The sequence below is a fragment of the Buteo buteo genome, chromosome 4, assembly GCF_964188355.1.
Source record: "Buteo buteo chromosome 4, bButBut1.hap1.1, whole genome shotgun sequence".
Lineage (NCBI taxonomy): Eukaryota > Metazoa > Chordata > Aves > Accipitriformes > Accipitridae > Buteo > Buteo buteo.
The window spans coordinates 35423807-35446024 of record NC_134174.1 but is presented as its reverse complement, the minus strand read 5'-3'; the positions used below and the strand labels follow the sequence as shown (position 1 = coordinate 35446024).

At 40.4% G+C, this 22218-nt stretch overlaps 1 protein-coding gene across 1 annotated transcript in view; it reads right to left on the bottom strand.

Moving 5' to 3' along the window:
- The window catches only part of ANK3 (ankyrin 3), a 212148-nt gene that overhangs the window by 81472 nt on the left and 108458 nt on the right, over positions 1 to 22218 (bottom strand). The window contains exons 17-23 of the mRNA XM_075025511.1: positions 19245 to 19442; positions 16166 to 16264; positions 4946 to 5044; positions 4758 to 4856; positions 4260 to 4355; positions 536 to 608; positions 274 to 336 (exon numbers count right to left, since the gene is read on the bottom strand). Coding sequence (XP_074881612.1) covers positions 274 to 336; positions 536 to 608; positions 4260 to 4355; positions 4758 to 4856; positions 4946 to 5044; positions 16166 to 16264; positions 19245 to 19442 — 727 coding nt within the window. The remainder of the gene's footprint in view (positions 1 to 273; positions 337 to 535; positions 609 to 4259; positions 4356 to 4757; positions 4857 to 4945; positions 5045 to 16165; positions 16265 to 19244; positions 19443 to 22218) is intronic.

The window sequence follows — 22218 nt, the reverse complement described above, 5'->3', positions numbered from 1 at the left end:
CACTTCTCCCTTTTACAGAGATAGCAGCAAAAGGACTATTCCAGGAAAGTGGGGGGAATTTGATTAAAAAACTGGGAATAAGAAATTCAGAAAAAGTTAAAGGATTATCAGCAATAGCTTAAAGAATTTTTGAAAGCATTCTTAATTGTAAAGCAGAAATTATTGTTAGTAGGATAATAAGAAAATTATCTGAAAGGATTAATTTTCAGACAGATGAAATAAAAGGAAGAGGCTTAAGTTAAATATCACTGCAATACAAAAATGCACAAATACCTTCTTCAACATCTGACAAATATTCAGCATCACTGAGTATTTCAGGGGCATTGGCTTTACGAACTGCATGATTTAAATAAACAAAAAAAATTAAATAAAAGCATAGACTATCAATGTGTCAACAAAACAATGTAAAACAATAACAAATGTGCAAAGACCATATCCAACTAATACTGTTTGGTTGTTGTTTTTTTAAACAAACATTTCTTACAACAACAAAAGACTGAAAAATAAGCAAGAGGGTTTTTTTATTTTTTAATACCTTCATCATCAGACATATCAAGAACTTCATTCATGGTTTCGGGTACATTCATTTTGTGCTTTTCTGTAACAGTCTGTCAAAGGAAAAAAAATCATTTCAGAGTGCAGACATCATTTTTCTTAAAATTATAGTTACTTTAAAAATTAAATGCAAGGTAGGACATATTTTTATCTGCAGTCAGAAAAACAAGATTTATTTTTTTAGCTTCTTACTTTCCTTCTTATAGATGCATTGAACTATACGTTAAAAAAGACTACAGAAATAGGCAATATTATGTGTGTGTTTTAAGCTATGTTCACATTTTCACAGCAGCAAAAGCACAAGCTGAAAGCCTAGAAGATGGTGATATCAAAAGAAGAAACAAATACACTGAAGAGAGTATCATGTTAAGGGGTTTAATGAGAACTCTTTAAATAGTTATCTAAATTTTGAGCAGGAATATGTCATCTCTATTTAAACTAAACTTTCTGAGGGAAGTTGTTTCTCTTTTGCCATGTGAAAAATGCTGCAATTTGAGAGCAGGCTTAGTCTATGTGAATTTTTTCAGAGGTGCCTCAGCATGAACTGTGTGTTTTTCCCACAAATGAGAAGAGTTGTGTCCCGGTTTCTGCTGGGATAGAGTTAATTTTCTTTCTAGTAGCTGGTATAGTGTTATGTTTTGGATTTAGTGTGAGAAGAATGTTGATAACACACTGATGTTTTCAGTTGTCGCCAAGTAGTGTTTAGACTAAGTCAAGGATTTTTCAGCTTCTCATGCCCAGCCAGCGAGAAAGCTGGAGGGGCACAAGAAGCTGGGAGGGGACACAGCCAGGGCAGCTGACCCAAACTGGCCAAAGGGGTATTCCATACCATGGGACGTCATGCCCAGTATATAAGCTGGGGGGAGTTGGCCTGGGGGGGATCACTGCTTGGGAACTAACTGGGCATCGGTCGGCGGGTGGTGAGCAATTGCATTGTGCATCACTTGTTTTGTATATTCCAGTCCTTTTATTATTACTGTCATTATATATTATTGTTATTATTATCATTATTAGTGTCTTCCTTTCTGTTGTATTAAACTGTTCTTATCTCAACCCGCAAGTTTTACTTTTTTGTTTTCCCCGATTCTCTCCCCCATCCCACTGGGTGGAGGGGAATTGAGCAAGTGGCTGTGTGGTGCCTAGTTGCTGGCTGGGGTTAAACCATGACAAAATGTAATCACATACAGGCTAAATGATACCCCTTAAGGAATTTGTGCATTAAAGACACTCAGAAGTGGTTTATTTTCATCCTGATGTTTATATTGATTCAGACCCAAAGACCAATACAAAAAAAAATTAGAAGCAGAAAAAAAAAATGTTATGAATGCCTGAAATCTGTTCCTAGAATACCTGTGTATCCCTCAAATGACATACACATGCACATTTTACTCTCCAGCTGAGGTACAGCACAACAAGCACTGATAAAGTTTTAGGTCACACAGGAGACCCTGCAGAGTTACCATTCAAGGAGTGCAGTGGAATTAAAACAAACACAATGAAAAAACAAACCCCACACCAAAACCCACTCCCATCTTTATGGGGTTTTTATATTATATTATTTTTAACCACCATTACTTCTCAACCTTTATATACAAATAAGAAATTAACAAGTTCAGGAGGACAAAATAGCTTTCCTATTTTCATTTATTTCAAAATAGTTTAGTTTTTCTTTGGCCTCATGAATACTCATTTGGCAGCTCATGTTTCTTGGTCTACTGCTATCACTTGATACAGGCAGAGGAACTCCTGCATGCTCAAACATCACGAAACTTATAAAAAGCCTCACACTTATTTAATTTTGTGGGAATTACTTGCAAAGCTTTTTAAGACATTGCTGTTAAACTAGCAAAATCACAGGACTTTTTTTTTTCAGGCACTACTGAATTTTTTTATTGGTGTTTGAATATAAATTATAGTAAAATCAGCTATGTTCACCCCTGGTTTCATTAAATTTACTTTTGGGAGTTGCTTAGCCACAAACCTCAAAAAATGTCTCAGTGGTCTGACTGAGTTTTTAAGACTCTCAGTTGTAAATCAGATTTCATGTCTAGATTTCCAAAGTCTGAAAATTACACACTTGTGACTGATAAGCAGCACATTCTGATTTTAATGGAAATTATTTCTGGGCTTCTCTTGAGAGTAGGTATTTGGGGTAGTATAGACTTTTCAGCATCTAACATTCATTCTAGCACAATTCACAGCCTGACCCACCATCTCTCTACTCCTTTTCATCTACAGAACATAAATGATCAGTCATCTCATGCAGCACAACTCCCCCAGCTTCTTGGTTGTACAAGCTAAGAATAACCTTGTGTTATTGGGAGTTCTTAGCATAAAAATGGGGTTTTACTTTTCCTGCAGCTACCTAGTTGTATACTAGGCAATCATTCAAGTTTATGCTACCCCATATAATCTTCTCCATCAAATTTTTCAGGTTGTGGAAAACTGTTTTGGAATCTTTCTAGAGAGAAATATGTTCCTGAAAAGAAACTAGAGAGAAGCTGTAAGAAAAAATTGTGATTATTTTCTGGCGTATTCCTTTATATTTTATTGTTCTGAAATTTGTCTTTTGTGTGGTGGATTTTCTGTAAGCTACTGAATTATTGACCACTGCCGGGAAAGCCACAAGAAGAAAAGGCACCTGCAGTAGCAGAGCTAAAATCTGCCTGTCATCCCAAATGCACATCGTATTGCAACCACCTGCCTGCACTGATAGACCACAAAAATGGGCGATGACAAAAAATGGAACACACAGTAACTGTTTTCCATCTCTGATATGCCTAAAAATACGTATGTGCACATAATTCTCTTTTTCTTTTTTTAATCAGAAAAAAAAATGCAGAAAGGAAAAAGCAAATTGGAGTCAATGCTCTGAATTTATATTCTTAAGACCCAATTTTGGCTTTACCACTATGGTGGTACATGGAGGCTCCTCACCTTAGAAAACCGTTTTCTTCATTGAGCAATTTGGCAAAACGTTAGCAAACAAAAGATCTTTCTGAGAAGTATTTTGGTTTTTGTGAATCACCTTTTTTCTGATAGCAGGTAATATTTGACCATTGCTAGTCCCTTCAATCTCTCCCAGCTAAAGCTGCAATAAGCCTTCCCGAGAGGCAAGACAGATGAGCTGGAGCTCATGTACGTGTCAGTGAATAGATATTTAGGGTTGCAGGAGCTCATTGTGCCTACTTGCAGATGACAGCCTTCCACCATCTTTTGGAAGATGCCAGAAACTACACAATGAGGTGCTTTTAAGTAAATTTCAACCACTTTATAGAGTGGAATAGGTTCTCTTAGGCCAAATACAAGCCATTATACATCAGTCCCTCGGCAAACACTCTCATAAGGCAGAAGCAGCTTTTATTTACACAAGTCTGTAGTAATGTCTTTACAACTACAAACCAGCCTGTATTCATGTGGTTTGTGCCCTAAACAACAAGATGTGTGGAAAAACATGGCAGCTATGACCAGTCATTTACACTGTCCATTTTCTTCTTGGTTGGTACTCTTTCTGCATGCAACCTAATAGTGTCTACTACCTTAAAAATATATTGCTCATATCTGACAGAATATCCACTTTACACTGCTAAAAGGAAATAGGTGGAAATTAAATTGGAATCTCAGTAGACACGTAACTGAACAAAGCTGAATACACTGGCTTAGGAAAAATTCTTCCATTCACTACTGAACTAAGCTGTACTTACAATTGTAGTCATGGTCTCTTCTGTCACCACCTTCAATGTGTCAACAACTGAAATGTAGCCAAGTCGCTTAGCAATGGCGAGGGCAGTGTTTCCATTCTAGCAATTGAAATATTTATAACAGAAGTTGACTGTTAGCAAGGAAAAGTGTAGAAACTGCTAATTAACTGTAGAAGAATGCATAACAAAAGCCAAATAAATGTTTGCATGCTGGTGATTGAAATAAATATATTTTGGGTAGTAGGATATAAAACTGTAAGTTTTTAACTCTTTACAGAAATGGGATGAAAATGACAAGATTTTCAGATGTTTGCTGTTCTAGTTTTGGAAGAGATGATGGCATAGAGGATGTGGGGGAATGGGAATAGGCTTCCTCTGCTCTTTTCCTCTCCCACCACACACGGTTTTTTCACATTTCCCTTGCTCAAATGCTTTACAAGGGGTGGGACAACTGAGCCCGAGGGGAAAGCGGTGGCCTTTTAGTGGCCTCCCTGCACTTACCACAGTGAGCTCGTTGGGTGCCGCGCCATGCTGGAGCAGGACGTTGATGATGTGGGTGTGCCCCTGCTGTGCAGCCTGGTGCAGCGGCGTGTACCCGTTCTGTAGGCACAGGGAAAGGGAACAGCTGCAGCAGGGACGGCGCACAAGCCGCCTCCGCAGAACGAGCGAGGCAGAGGCGGAAAACTCACCTTCGTTTTGGCATTCACTTTTGCAGAATGTTGCAGAAGGAAGTTAACAATTTTTATGTTTCCATAGTGGCAGCCAACATGCAAAGGAGTGTATCCCATCTAGAATGAACATAAGCAATTAGTAAATGTGAATATCCCACACATCCCCTGACAAAAAAAAACCCAGACATGAAACAGCAAAAATCCTGTTAAGCTTTATTTCTTTGGCCTATGTGAAAAATCCTCCAACCTTGGAAGAAACCCATACTGCTCATGAATGTCGATTCAAGTCCCGTTCTCTGTAACCCTCTCTGAATGCCTTGTATTTCTGTAATCTTCAGCACATGCAATGTTGATTAAAGATTTGCCTTCCTCTCCAATCATCAGACTATCAGGTCTCTGGGGCAGAGCCTGCCTTTTTAAATAAATGTGTGTATAATGCCTTGCACAGTGAGGTTCGCATGCTTGTGCTACTATAGTGTGATAATAAACAAATAAGTAAATAAGTAAGTAAAAACAACTTTATAAAAACCAGGCTTGCTGACGCTGCCTCAGCTACAGTGCAATTTGCAGCCCATCCATTCTGACTGAAACACCCGGAAGGTAAATCTAAAACAATGCAACTGATTTGCCAGCTCTGCCAGAACAATATAGTCCTACAGAAACTGGAACACCAGCTGGTGAGTTAAGGCTCTAAGACAGAAAGGTCTAATTTTTCATGTGTCTGGCCTTGTGTTATGCAAACTGGAAGAAACTGTTTTTTCTTGGCAACTGCCAAGATGAGAATGTTGAATGCATCCCTTTTGTTCCTATTACTTATTTTTCATTTCCAGTGGACAGACTAAAAATGTCACCGAATGCTCTGAACACAACTAAATGGCTTTTTACAGTAACGTATACACATTTTGGAAATTTTTCTAAAACCAGTTAGTACAAGACAAATATCACTTAAAAACCTGACAAGATTTTTAAAAACTACTACTGTTTTTTAAAAACTACTCCTGGTAGCAAAGCAGGAGTCACTAGGCTGCTTCTGAACTCGCTTACATTAAAACCCACATATTTAAAATAAGTCGGAAAGCATGTTGAAACCTGTTAATTGTAATAAACACTTTAATCAACAGTTAACGTTTAACATACAATGCAACAAAACAAAGAGGACCAAAGCTTACTCTTGCTGCTCTTTTTCTAATCTCTTAGGCCATGAGAACACTGCTAGCAGTTTTGAAAAAGTTTGACTTGAGATGCTTAACGTATTAGAAATGACTAGATTATCTTTCTTGAAGTAATTACCTTTTCCTGCCTTATCTTCCTTGCAAGACAACACTATCTCTTCCTTAACAAACATAATCAATCTAGAACTGTGCAAAGTACAGTTCAGGAGATGGCTACTTCTAAACAGGACACTTGCTATTTTTCTCCATGCCTTGGTGAGAGGCCACTGTTCCCCAAACCTCCCCCCCACTTACACTAACAGCTTGATGGCTTTCCAGCAGATGCTTTGCTTGGCTCACAGAGATGGATTAATGGGCTTCCCCCTCTCTTGAGGTGAGTCATTGGGATTTCTTTCCCCTTTAAAGGTCAGGTTTCATGGGCCCACTTGATGGGCTCTGAGATGCCAGAAGGGTCATCTTAGTCTGTGTTCACATGAGCCTTCACCATTTTGCAAGCAGGATGAAACTACACTGCCAGTATATGTCCTTTTGCTACTCTATGGGACTTCCAATGCGGTATTGGCCCCATGCTCCGTTACCAGTTTTTATGGAAAAATCAATCGCTAGGCTGTAAAAATCATATCTGATATGAGGATCAGAAATACACTAAACACATGGTAAAATACACTGCAAATATGGACTGCTGTTAATCTACAGGAATTCTGCTTTCAGAAAAAGGGTAAGAGGTGAGGCTGAGATCATTAATTTCAGTGGCGGAAAGGTCAGTTATAATGTATAGGGAAACACGGCCATGACGTGTGTCTTGGCTGCTGGTAGAGCCCAAAGCAGCCACACAGCCAGAAGGAAAATTCACTACTTGGGATTGAACAATCTGGAACCAGATCCAAAAGCCAACCTTGTGGGTAGAAACACTGAAAGATGGGCTGGTCTTACATTGACCAGGCTCCTGCTGGTCCCATCAGTGTTTAAAGGTAAAAAAGTACCTTTGCTTTCCTGCTTTGAGAAGAAAAGCCTGGTGCCCAAGCAGTAGAGGCACACAGGGAGTTAAAAGCTGCAGCCTGTCATCCTTCATTTGTACATCCATGTCAGTGAGGTGTGGCCAGGTTAGACAACTTAGTCAAAAGCACTGAAGAGGCAAGTCCAAGGTCAGCCTAGGGTTCAGGACCTAGCACTACACCACATGTTCAAACCATGAGGTCAAAGTTGCTCAGAAGAAAGGAAGAGAAAACCTCAAATGTGAGCTATTTCCACTAGAGGGAAGTTTCAAGCATCCATGGGTTTAGACACACCATTTTCTTCATGTCACTTTGCCTCTGATACTACTTCACACAAAGTTACCTAATGTCAGTTGTAGTAACACATGCTGGGAGATGGTAGCTGGCCAGTTACTTTAAATTAGGGTGTGTATTTTTTCCTCAGTTAATTTGCCTTTAGATGCCCTTTGCCATCTAAAGAAACTGCTAGCTTTGACAACCGGGACGAGTTAATCATTGCAAGAAACAGCGCCGAATCCAAATTCCATTGGCATCAGCAGAACGAAACTTTCCGTTGACTTACATATGAACATTGGATCAGATGCCAAATGACTACAAGGATCTTTTCCCACAGAGTAGTTGCACATGGTGGTAAGAGCCTGAGCACTAGCTAAAATGTAATCATCATGAACAGAACGCTAGGACCTCATCTTACAGTTACTGTTAGTTTATGGTTGGCCTAATAGCTTCCTAGCAGTGTCCGGGGTCTGAATCTGACAAGGCTCCCTAAGCTGGCCAGTCTTGAGTCATCAAGCAGAATGCTGAGCGTACGCCATGTACTTCAAACGCAGCTTCTGCTCCTACATGTCCAAAGATAAACTCAGATTAAAACATGGCCAAACTATCAAAATATCAGTTTAAAAAAAAATGCTGTGAAACCTGCTCATACAAGAACTTATTTCCCTTCTCCCCCTTCAAAATACAGGCCTCTTAACATGACCTGGAAGGTCAACAAAAATCAGACATCATAAAACCAACTGGGGAGATGAAATCCAAAGTCAAGGGCCACCTGCTGGGTACCCCCTGCTAATAACCCTAAAACATTAAAATCTGGAGAGTATCAGAGAGCCAAGACCAGCTGATCTCAACTTTCCCTTTGAAGTGATCTGTAAAGGCTCCTCTCTCCAGCCTGTAACAATTAATATTGAAGAAGGAGCCATCAAACCCCCAATATTTACTGCAGTACAACATCAATTTCCTTCTACAAATGGTATATACAAAGATTTACATGTGGTACCTTCATAAATGGCTAGAGGAGTGATTATTGATGCTCTTTGTCACTCCTAACCAGCCTGCTGTTTAAATCTGAGACTAAGTGAAAACTTTTCCTCTTTCCCCTCCAAATGCATGGTAGAAATCATAATGTTTCCATGGTGACGTGGTCACTATTCTCCCTGTTACAGCTCTTGGTGTTCCAGAGCTGAAGGTGAAGGAGCCGCCCTCTGAAGCTCTCGGTGCTGCTGGCCTGGTCAGGTAAGGCAGCTGGAGGGACGTGCACTGAAAAAGGCAGCTTCTCTGCTAAAGGCATCACGCATGGCCTGAGTAAGATGTGGGCACCTGCTAGCCTGGTCGCAAAATACCAGTTCCCTGTCTGAACTCCCTGGAGGGGCCCGGGAGCTTTCTTTTAAGTGTGCCATACCCTATGGTCATCTCACATCATGTCGTGTTTGATGAGGCAGTGCCTAATGCAGCACACAGTCACTGACAGCGGAGTGACAGAGATGTGACACGGCAGGTCACATCTCACTGGGCATGTTAGAACTCATCAGCCACCAGAGGACACCTTTCATGTTTCTAGGCAGCAACATTTGTAGTGAAGGCATTGGTCAAAATAAAACTAATTAGCAAAATGCCCTTTTAATGCCTGAGACTTGGACAGGATATCCTTCACTTCTCAGCTACAGTATAGATTCCTGCATTTGACTGTTTCTAGCTCAGGAAGGTATAACATTTATATTTATATCCTAACATACTCATGGAAAACAGATATTCTGTTAACTTTTCTGGCAGATTCTGCAATTACACAACCAAATTAACTATAAGAGTAGTAATTCTCTTGTCTACTTCAGCTTGCTACTTTCATTCTCTGTAGAAATGCGACCAGGAGGCTAAAATATTTTGCTTGAAAAGCTATTAATAATTAAAAAAAAAAAAGCCAACCAAAAAAACCCAACCAAAACACAACAAACGAACAAACCCACAATTACACACATTTCTGCACAGCAGTTTAGGTTCAGAGTTATATTTACTGGCAAAGCACCAAGAGACTTAGTAGGCATCCTAATATTAAAAAAGTTACTTCCAAGAAAATCAGGGCTTTTGTTTAAAACAGCTCTAACACACATCACCTTCTGGCAATCAGCTACCATGCTGCTTCTAGCTGTTTTAAAGAATGAGCAGCAATATGGGAGTTAGCAGCTGGGAAGGACTTATCAAAAGCCACAAGAATAAGCGCCAAAAAAAAAAAAAAATCAGAAATACTGAGCTTTTCAATTCTAATGGAACACACAACACAAAGCATCCCTTATTCTCTTGCCCTTCAATTTTTTTGAGGGAAATTATCACAAGCCTTGTATATCATGTCAGTAAATTACTTTAATATCCTCCACTGGCAATAACCATAAATCTTAACAGCTTGAATTACTGCATCTTTCTAGTCATGCTGACTCTCAAGCTGCTCTGTTTTTGTTTTTCTGCTGTAAATGTCAGACAATGAAGCTACAGTATTATTGTTGATAAGACTAGAAAATGGTCTACATCCAAATATCACAAAGGTATCCAGCCTTGATCCAATGAAACAGGCAAACCTATGTGTACATACACACTTCAGTGCTTTGCTGAATCAGGGCCTAACATGTTGCAGTACCTTGCAAAGGTTCATTATTGCACATTATTAGGCTGGAAATTTCCACGCAAATGTCTTGATAACAACTGAGCATATACCGAGAGCCAAGGAGAGAGAGATAATGTACCGTGAAGATATACTGAAGATATCTGTATTTGAGCGTTCATTCCGTATGAAAGTGATTGTTCTTGATAGCACTTCCCACCCTCCCTGCCTCCTTCCTATCTCTTTCTGCATCTGAAAATTAGATATTGTCCTGGTTTCATCTGGGATAGAGTTAACTGTCTTCCTAATAGCTGGTACGGTGCTGTGTTTTTAGTTCAGTATGAGAAGAATGTTGATAACACTGATGTTTTCAGTTGTTGCTAAGTGATGTTTAGACTAAAGTCAAGGATTTTTCAGCTTCTCATGCCCAGCCAGCGAGAAAGCTGGAGGGGAACAAGAAGTTGGGAGGGGACACAGCCAGGGCAGCTGACCCAAACTGGCCAACAGGGTATTCCATACCATGGGACGTCCCATCTAGTTTAGGAACTGGGAAGTGGGGGCGGGGAATCGCCGCTCGGGGACTGGCTGGGTGTTGGTCGGCGGGTGGTGAGCAGTTGCCCTGTGCATCATTTGTACACTCCAATCCTTTCATTATTGCTGTTGTCATTTTATTAGTGTTATCATTATTAGTTTCTTCTTTTCTGTTCTATCAAACCGTTCTTATCTCAACCCACGGGTTTTGCTTCTTTTCCCAATTTTCTCTCCCATCCCACCGGGTGGGGGGGAGTGAGTGAGCGGCTGCGTGGTGTTTAGTTGCTGGCTGGGGTTAAACCACGACAGATATTCAAATGGAAAAATTGGATTGCTGTTATGAACCATTGTAGCACTCAGGCTGGTATGGGGCTCCTGTCAGAACAAGGCAGGCAGACCTGAACAAATCTGAAATAAAAGGCCCAGCTCAACCAGCAAAAGAACACCATGACCTCTCAGTCACCATTATCTCCTACTAATACTACAGTTTTAGGAACAAAAGACAGTTTAATACTGGCTTTATTTTCCAGACAGTCATCAGCCAGGGACTGTGAGACCATCAGTTCCCCCAGCAGAGGCCTAACACCAAGTGCAGTGTAGTAACTGTTTGACTAAAATGACCTGCACTGAGATCAAAGCTCCAAATCCTGCTCTTCACTCTTGACTGAACCAGCTCTCTTCTCTCATCACCCTTCCTTTGCCAGGCCATCACAGTGATGCTGTATCCTACAATAACACTATCCAATGGAATAAACTGTTGAAAAATGACATGTGGAGGCCTGCTGAGCCATTAAACAATATTTACTCATGCCAACTCCCAACACAAAAGCCCTGCAACAAAAGCAACATCACATGTACCAGTATAGCTTTTACATACTCAACATGACCGCCAGAGAAGGAGTATCTGCTCACAGCCATGGCTTCAGATTGATTTTTAACTCCCAATATTATGTGTAAGATGAGCATTCCTTGTGTTAAGCATGATACTGCATAACACAGAGCTTCAGCATCAAAAACTCTTTAACAAACCTAAATTCAGACACACAAAAGTAGCGTCAGAATGGACAAAAAGTGCTGCCTTTGCAGCAGGACACTGACATGCCTTCTGTGAACACTAAATTCAGTTTTTAAAGCTTTCTAAATGTGAAGGGTTTTGAAGCAGCTCTGCAGCTTCACCTGAAGTACATTTCAGTGTTGCTGCTTTTCCACCATTCTACTATTTGCCCGTTGCATACTAAGATAAGGTGTTTTCTGTGGCTTATCAATTGGAGCTCAGGCTACCATGGCTAGGCTTAAACCCACATAACAAAATCGCATGTTCAAGTGACAGGAGCAGCCTTGTGGCCTCTCAAGCACTAGTTCTGGCATGCTAAACCAGTATTGTTTACTGTTCAGCATTGACTGAGGCAGACTCCTGCAGCTCTGGTATTAGAGGCTATTTAGTTAATTAGTGCAGCAGAACCAGAAGGATCCTGCAATACCATCAATAAATGGACTTCAAAACCAGCAGCTCTTCTTCCTTTCATGCCTTTTACTACAACAAAGTTCAGGAAAAAAATTTCTTGGGAGGGAAACCACCTCAAGAGAGAGCCACAGTTGCAATGATTCAGGTCTGAGAGCAATTTTGAAAATGCTTACAAGTTTTAGAGCCAGAACTGATCTTAATCATACAGACTAATCTCCTGCACAAGAGATTTTCTGTGGTGTTGGATTTTTTTTCTTCCCTGCTATAGCTTCAAGATAGGAAATGTGTTTCTGCCCAATCTTCTCCCTTGATCACCTGAAAAACCCCAATCATGTGTGTGGCCCTCAGAACCTGAGCAGGAGGAAGAACTCCCATGTGTCAGAATTGCAAACTCAAGATGTTTTCACAGGGAGTGTAAATTATATATAAATGATGATTAAAGAACATGTACCACAGGTGGAAGATGATAGTTCATTGGTCCCTACTCAAGAAATTGAATGACCTGCTAAGATATTAAGAGTTCTCCCTCTATTGACAGATACTGTGCTGGAGTGACATAACTGATGCTTACTTAACCTGCGAAAATAAGAGATATGATAAGGAGAGAATCAAACAAAGAAAAAACAACAACAACAACAAAGACTACCGAATAGTCATCTAGACCACAGTAATTGAGGTAACAAAAGCATATGGATGTGAAATGGAGAGAAGAAAACAAAGCGTTAGTGGTGACACTGCTGGTAGCAGAGATCCCCAATACAATGCCACTCTAAGCTGCATGGCCTCACTGACTTCTAAGGCACGGATGGCCACACCTCTGCCACTGTATGTCTGAAGAAATGAATCTAAACTGGATGTGCTGGACTGTATTGTGCAAACATGCAAGCATAGCAACAGTGCTTCTGAAGCCAACTCCACTGTTGCTGTGCCTTGCTCCCCAGTGCCTCTGGTTTTAGAGGCAGCATGCACAGACCTTTTATTCCCATAGAACAGTTAATCCATCTAAACAAGAGAGCTTGTAACAAGAGAGCTGCTATTTTACAAGCCAATCATCTAACTTCACCTGCAAAGAACATGAGGCCAAGGTATGGTGGTTCTTACAGCATAACAACTTTTCCTTCATTGTTGAAGTTCAGAGCTTGTCAGCTCTTTCCTTAGCAACTCAAGATAATAATCAGTTTATCTAGAAACTATTCCATGCTAAAATACATGGTACTGCATTGGCACTTTTCTTATATCACAGGCGGTAGTGAGTAGGTATCTGGCAGACGACCTCCATGTGGCTGACTGCATGGATGGAGCCTGGAGGGCTCACCACTGCACAAACCCAACAGATGGGACTCTGTAGAAGCCAGTGAATAAGCATCAAGCTCACTCTACTCTAACACAATCCTGCAAGGCATGTGGGCACTTTCTTCCTAAGGAGCAGACAGTCCCCTACAGCAGACAGCGCAAATTAGCATGGTAAGCAGGAGGACAAGCCATTGCGGGTGTTCTTCACCACAGAGGCTTACAGGATTAATAATGCATATTTTCCCAGACAGGTGATTTGTTACACTACAAAGTAGTTCTGCTTAAATACACTGTAACTTTGCCTGACTTATGAAGCGCTGCCCCACTTCCTGACAACTACGGTGCAGTCTCATGGAAGCAAATGTGTACTGGGAAACTATTCTTTACTTGCACTAGTTATATATGTCACTGAGGAATGAGGGGGAACAAAGGACTTACTGTTGGCTTCTTTAAAATTATATGACTATTACCGATGACAGGATTCACACTACAGACAGCCAAATATGACTGTATTTTTATTCAGTCTAGTTCATATTCTCATGAACTAGTGCATGGTTTTACCTACTGACTAGTTCAATTTTCAGAGATGCAGTTAAGAAATTCAGCTCCACCCAGAGGAGATCTCTGAATGATAAACTGAAGGCCCTTTTCTGTGTGTCTCTAGAGAGTCATATGTCTGCTCCACCACATTGCCACCCTGCTAGGCTTAAAGTTCAGTACAGAGCTTGTGCAACTGTGCCAGGCTGGCCCCAAGACCCAAAAAACATGTCCTGCCTCTCAGCTGTGACAGTATCTCAGATGTTTCCACCATGCTAATGTGACTAAAAGGCCGCTAGTCCAGAACTGGATCCTACTTGGACACAGGAGAGCAGCCAAAAGGGAACACGTGACTGCCTGCACCTGTCAACTTAAATGTCTCCTTAGACTACTTACTATTTGTGGGACAGAGAAGAGTGGGAGAAAGGCAAACACTCACAGACAAGTTGTACAGGCTAGAAGGCGATTCAGCTCTGACCAAGTTAAAAGAATAGGTTCTGCAACGTCTTGCTATAGAAACCAAAACCAGGTAGGAACTACCTCCAGAAAGGCAACCACAAACATCTGAGAAAATAGTGCAAAGAATGAACCAGGGCCGATCTCATCTGCTGCTGCATGATTTAGCAGGTGATAAGAACCCAGACGGATTCATCTGTAAAATATAGGCTGAGGATATGTTACAAAAGTATAAAGCTGGAGAAGCTCCTGGGATTTCAGCAGAACTATTGCAGTTTCATGTCAGAATAATGTCATTGAAATCAGCAGCTGACACAGCTGGAATTACACAGTAGAAAAATCACATATGACTTTTCCCTCTACCATGGATTATAATCATTTGAGCTGCAGCCAGAGGTGATGATGGATTCAGCCCTTTCTGAGATGTCAGTGTGATGACAGAATGATAATATTGCTGGACAGTCTGACACACCTGGACATTTCTGGGTGTGTGAGCACAGCACCCAATTTGTGGCACACACCTAGCAGAGAATTGTGAAAGCTGCTACTCTGCACAAAGGGTGCAGGTCAGATTGTGAGACTTGGTTCGTTTAGCTGATTTGATCAGCTACAGTCCAAGTATTTGATCACAACTGATTTCTTACCCAGCCAAAGGAATGACTCAGAGGTCTAGACAATGCATGAAGAACTGTAAGTGTAATCAACACTGAGATCATCATCATTAAATTCTGAGCACCATATACACCATTAGGGAGCATGAAACCATTTGTACACAGGCTCTCAGAATTTACTCACAACATTGCTCTTAAAACCAATACTGTGAAGTGGGAGGCATCATCACTTGGGGTCTCAAAAGCCATCCCCAAGCATGTTGGAAAGCCAGGTCTCTTATTTAGGAGTCCAAATATTTACTTTAGGCAAAACTATTTTTAGGCAAGTAAATTTGAAATGGACCACCATCACATATATGCATTTCATATTAGATAACAGTGATAAAGAATTTCAAATTTGTCCTCAAGTGTTAAATGTTTCCTCTCTCACATTATTTCTGAAGGTAGAGTAGAGCAATATTTACTGACAACCTAACAGGTTAATGTTTACCATCAGGAGAACAATGGTCTAGTCTGAACTGGGGACAACAGAAAAGGTCAGTTCCCTAGAATGAACCCATATGGTGAAATAGCTCGCCTCACTATGCTTTGCAAAACAAAGTGGCTTAGAAAGAGGCATCCAGTCATGAGGGCTGAGTCAAGCTGTAGGAGTAGGGGGTAATCTTTACAAATGAACAATGGTTTTATTTGCAGAATCATGTCTATGGATGGCTATTTAGTATTAGCTCAGGGAAGGGAGACTACTTCATTTCATAAAGTAAGTCTCATAAGTCATGGGAAAAAGTATTAATGGCTTAATAGCCAGGAATGCCTACATTGCATTTACATTGTTTCTCTTGCTGTAAATACAGATGTTTTAAGTAACAGTTCTCCTGTGTTTTGTTTCTACTGTCAGCTGAATGAAAAGTATGTGCAACATAAAAAAATACCAAAAGCAGATGAGAGTATGCATATGGTAAAAGACTATATGACTATGTAGAGAGAGCTCGAGCTTTTCTGAAAGTTTCCTTACATAAAAACCAGATCAATCACACTTATCTTCAGTGAAACACAATAGTAGGATACTATCTAAATCTATAATGATCTAAATATTTGGCAAGAAATAAGCTTACTGCTCAAAGACCGAGCATAACACTAAACATGCAAGTTTACACATCCTCAGTTTTTAGAATATATTCTATAATAATTTATTACAAGGAATATTTCTCTGCTATTATTTCAGTTTCACCCTGAAATTGATTACTAGTCCAATCTACAGGCTCATGCCTCCTTGAAAGGAAATAATACATATCGACAGTGGTGTTCGTACCTTCGTCTGTGCATCAACAGCAGCTCCTTGGTTAACAAGAACCTCTGCTACATTGACCCTATCCTCCTGAGCAGCCAGGTGGAGTGGCGTCAGTCCACTCTGTAAATTAGAAGCAACAAGTAACAATCTTCAGAGGCAGCACGTGAATACTAAAATGCAAATTCAGGTATCAGTAAGACTCAAAACATCCTACTGAATTTAAAAAAAATATAAATTCCACTTTCACTGTGTAATGTGCTCCTAATAACATTTGTTGATTTGCAAGAAGCACAAGTTGAAAGCCAGGAAGATAATGTTTTTTATACAAGTAACATTTTTTCATGCAATGTTAAATGTGGGATAGCAAATTATAGCACTTTAAGAAAAAGTCACATAGTATTTTTTTACCTCCTGATTAATTCAATTCCTTAAAATGAGTAAGATTTTAAAAGAAATACTGAATTATTATTTATACTTCTACAAGTTTTCTAGAAGTAACATTCACTCAGATTTATCCTTACCTTTTACTCCTCTACTTGATCATTTTCAAACACAAACAGAAAAGATAAAACTACATTTCTCTGAGATCAGGTCCATTTCTCTCTGCCCAGGGAGTATACAGACTTGCTCGATGACATGTACTGACACTCTTACTTTTTGGATAGCTCATTATTTTTCTTATCTGAAACTTGAGATCTAAAATCCTTAAAACCTCAGAAAGCTATGCAACTTTCTCTCACATGAAATACTTCAGATAAAAGGGGTAGAAGAGAGAATCTGCTGAGGGGATGTTGTTAGGAATGGGAAAGAATATCATTTACTTGCAAATTAGAGTTCTTTTCCTCTCCTCCTGTTCCTACTGCCTTTAGTACCAGTGACAGAAGGGTGGGAGGCAGCAGGTGGCACATCAGACAGAAAAACTTTCTCGGTGTCCTACCCTTGAACCCGAACCCAAACCCATGTCCACAGTGCACTTGCTACCAAAGGCAGTTATTCTGTGTCCCACTGTACTGCACTCTAACATGCAATCCTGATGACAATGCAGCTTAGGTGGGTCATGTTACACAAATACATAACAGTAACCAATTTGTCCTGGTTTCATCTGGGATAGATTAATTTTCTTTCTAGTAGCTGGTATAGTGTTATGTTTTGGATTTAGTGTGAGAAGAATGTTGATAACATGCTGATGTTTTCAGTTGTCGCCAAGTAGTGTTTAGATTAAGTCAAGGATTTTTCAGCTTCTCATGCCCAGCCAGCAAGAAGGCTGGAGGGGCACAAGAAGTTGGGAGGGGACACAGCCAGGGCAGCTGACCCAAACTGGCCAAAGGGGTATTCCATGCCATGTGACTTCATGCCCAGTATATAAGCTGGGGGGAGTTGGCCTGGGGGAGGGGGGGATTGCTGCTTGGGAACTAACTGGGCATTGGTCGGCGGGTGGTGAGCAATTGCATTGTGCATCACTTGTTTTGTATATTCCAATCCTTTTATTATTACTGTCATTATATATTATTGTTATTATTATCATTATTAGTGTCTTCCTTTCTGTTGTATTAAACTGTTCTTATCTCAACCCGCAAGTTTTACTTTTTTGTTTTCCCCGATTCTCTCCCCCATCCCACTGGGTGGGGGGGAAGTGAGTGAGCAGCTGCGTAGTGCCTAGTTGCTGGCTGGGGTTAAACCATGACACAACTGTAATTTACCTAATGGAGCCTGGATATTATGGGCCAAACCTTCTAAAAAGATTTAATAAGTGCTCAGTGCCCACACTGGGGCTCTGAGTATTCAGCTCCCAACCATTCTGTGGATCCTGAAGAAGACAAATGTTCTTTTTATTCACATTGCAAAACGCAAAAGTTAGTGTGCTTTAAATATCTGGCTTCAAATGTATGTGCTGAGCTCAGAGGAAACATGCATCCCTAACTGAGTACAGGGGGAACTATTTTCAAAAGATGGTGTTATCAGTATAACAAGAAACTAGAGATTACAACTGAACAGTAACAGATTGAAGGATGTTGCAGGTAATTAAACTCTGGTGGCACTGAATCAAAATGCCAAGCAGCTGCGATCATGCTCTCTGTATTAGCCTCAGCAGCAAAACCATGATAGCCAATGTGATGCAGAATGTGTACATGGCAAATCGCTCTGTGGGGATACAAAGTACATCCTGCACTGCATAAGCCCACACACTTGATTGAGACTGGGGAAAAAGATCAGCATCTGCAAGAGAAGCTTCCTGAAGGAGGGCCCCAAAATAATCAAACTATAAAGTTAGAAACAAGAAAACACAGCAGCCATGTGCAGTATCACCCACAGCCTCAGAGGACACTGAGTCTTTCTACCTGCTGAGAATAAGAAATATTTTCCATGAAAAACTTTTCTCTTGCCTTTCTACTTTAGCCATATAAATCCATACTGAAACTGCACTTTACAACACCTCTGATGTCTAGTGGGCCATTTAAAGAATTAAGGCTGCACATTTCCTAGAAACATTACTATAGAGCAGAATTAATAGCCTATAAATTCATATATATAGAAACTAAAATCTACCAACTTCCCTTTCCTGCCCTCAGGAGAAATTACACCAAAGTCACTGTGCTCTAAGGAACACCCCCTGGGGAGGAAGAATCACTTATATTAATGAACAAAATCTCAGACAACCTTGCTGTTATTATCCCATAAAAAAAATCAGCTTCCCTTAACTAGTTTGTTGTTACCATTGCTTAGTGGGCAGGCATCTATCTAGAGGCTCATATATGACATGCACCAACCACACTAACTGCTGCGGGGAGGAAGACATTTTCTCTCTGGACATGTTTTGGCAGGCTAGCATAACGTGGAAAGAAAGGAGATGGATTAATAAGCTCCTCTGCAGCATGTGCTATCATTAAACTTGAGTGCTATGAAATACAGTTCATTCAGAGTGACATGGCATGCTGCATGCTGCTTTCTTTGCTAGAACAAATGATGATGTGTATTCAAACACCTGCAGTGGTTTTCAAAGCGTGCAGCATCACAGCTGACAACATTTAACTGCAGGCCCCTATCCTTCTCATCACCATGTTTGTTTATTGCCTTAGCACCAACCAGGGGGAACACTTACCTTGTTGCTGAGATTTACATTAGCATTTCTAGTAAGAAGCAATGACACCATGTCCACGTGGCCGTCCTGAGAGGCAAGATGTACAGGGGCAATACCCTGTCTGGTTACAGCATTGGCATCAGCACCATATTCCAGCAGTGTAGTTGCTATGTCCATCTGGTTTTTCTTGGCAGCTATGTGCAGTGGCGTATAGCCATTCTGTCAACAGAAAGCACTTCATTGCAAGCTACTCATTAAACAATGGGATAAATTACTTTCCTGTACCTACCCAACTCTATGAAAGCTAAGTAATCAGTTCTAAAAATTCTGACAAACACAGTCAAATACAATATTAACTAGTTGTACAAATGAATGTATCAGAGCTTTACGCAGTCTGGTTTTGAAAGTACTGCTACAAAGAGGAGGATTCTGAAAGAAACTTTCAAATTTGGGAAAAAAATATCTATTCAGAAGAGCACAACCTATAGCAATAGCAATTTGAGTTTCATTTCACAGACATTTGCTACTTTTCCTTAAATGTATATAAAATCTTTAACAAACAGAAGAGCAGGATGTGTGTTCGTAACTCAGAACAGCTGTTATTGTTTGGTTTCTTTCCCATTTCCCAATGTGAATGAAAGCATTATGTACATGAAATATGGCCTTTCCTGCAGCATTTACCCTAGCCTTACTGACAGGCTGGTTTTGTTCAGATCAAGGGAAAATTAAAGCATATAACTTTACAGTCTTGCATTCTTTATTTTTTTATTCCTTCCAATATGGCTACCCAGTGAGCCCACTACTAAAAATAAAAATGCAGTATCTGTTGCATGATAAAATTTTATAATTCTAAAAAAGAATAGATTTGGCAGAAAATAGATAAATAGATATAAAGAATAACTGATTAGCACACAAATACCAAAACACTGACTAAGGTATGACCAGCTTTTGGTACAGATTGCAAAACCTGTTTAATCAAGAACTTTGTCTTTCAAAAACGTATTAAACCTCATTGTAAAGCAAATGGCAAATGTGCACATGTACGCACGTGACTAACTAAGAAGGTCGGGGGGGACAAGACCCTAGCTGCATAAGCCATTTTGTACGGTATCATAAGTACCACGTGCATGTCAGATTACACAGCCCAATAAAATCTACCTTAAGGCACAAAGCATTCACCTGGCTTGGCTCCTCCCTGCGCCCCACGGGGCAGCAGGGCTGGACTATACAGGAAAGCAGGTCACAACTGATGCAGGTAGGAGCAAAGAATAAACAGGGGCACACAAATGATTACAAGAGAGCTTTAACAGTAATCTGTGAGAGATGCACAGCACTAACTCCATGTGGAAAAGGTTCTGTAACCTTCAAAATTCAATTCAGATTCAGTTCAGACCTTAGATACTAAGAGACTTCAAAATGATACCCAGGAAACACAGTGCCACAATTAATAAGGGAAGTATAGAGCCACTGAATTTTCACTTTGAAGATAAAATGCTTCAGCAAAAACAAACACAATCCTCTCCCTTAGACTTCCTGCACGATACTGACATGTAAAACAGCATTGCCACATAAGCACCTACTAAATCCTAAATACTACATGATAAATCTTGCATATATGCTAAACTCTGTGTATTTTAAATGGAGCTCATGTATATTTTGTAAAATAACAAGTGCATTTTTCAAGCCTTTTTCTCAGAAATGGGCATACGTTTCTTTCAGTGGAATGGAAAGCAGCAGGTTGCCAAGAGAAGGCAAAAAGAAAGCTGAAAAATAAAAGCTGAAATTCCGTTCAGTCTCAGTCTGCATCTTCTCCTCGTATGGGCTGTGCTCTGCCACTATGCATAGACGCAGAAGGGAATGGAGAAGTTTGGAAGGACAGGTATTGTGTTATTCTGGGTGGAGGGAAGAGGTAAAAAGGGAAAAATGGTTAAAGATGAAGCGATAGAGAAAAACTGAGGCTTTGGGGGTGGGAGGGAGAGCAAGAGAAATATTGTGAAGTGGATGCCAAATTAAAATTAGGCACAAGCCTAATTTTTGCCTATCAAAAAGAGAATGGTTCATCAGAATAACTGATTGTACCACAGCGCTGGACATGGCTATTTCCCATACTCTTTCACTGACCACTCTTCAAGGCAAATGCTGCCTGGCCAGGCTAAGGAGCCACTCTTAAGATCAGCGTTAAAGACAGGAGTGTCACAGAAAAAACTAACTGTGGAGCCAATGATGAGATATGACATACCACATTTATTTATTAGACTACATTTACAAAAGAAATGGGAAATCATCTGCTGTTACCAACATCAACTTTCAAATGACTGCATCGTGGGTGCCTCAAGCCACAAATATGCTGCCGTTAATTTTATTTAGTATTGATGCTTTTACTCAGTGTTGCTGTGGCTCACTTGCTGCAGAATACTAACAAATGCTTTCTTTTAGGAAGACTTACAGCTGGCACTTGAAGGCCTGAAGTGGCAGCAGCAAAACTGTTCTGTTACAGATGGGGAAGCTAAGGTGACCTGACACGTGAGTTTGCGTAATATTATACCACAGTCTATAGCGCTTCCACCTTGGTTTGGACTTCCCAAGCCCTTGGCAGTGGCTGCTGCAATCCCTGCCTCTACAGGATGCACAGCTTCCACTGGCAGTTTCTTTCAGTGAAAACTGAGTCAGTGTCTTCTCATCCTCTTCAGGAGGCCCTTTCTTCCCCACGGTGGCATTTAAGAGTGCTGTGTTGCAATAGTAAAAGATCAGAGATCACTCCAGTTCACCTCCTGAGGCACTGCTCTGGCAGATTGCCACTATCGACATTATTGATTTTAAACTGTGCCGTTGCTGCTGGCTATCCATGTTTATTTAACTTTCCTCTCTTTTGCACCACAAATTCTGGGACCTACCATGTATGACAGACTCTATCCTCTTCTTCAGCCATGCAGAAGGCCTGTAGTGTTATGGCTGTATTCAGTCATGTGTGAGAGGAAGGCAATCAAGGAGAGTT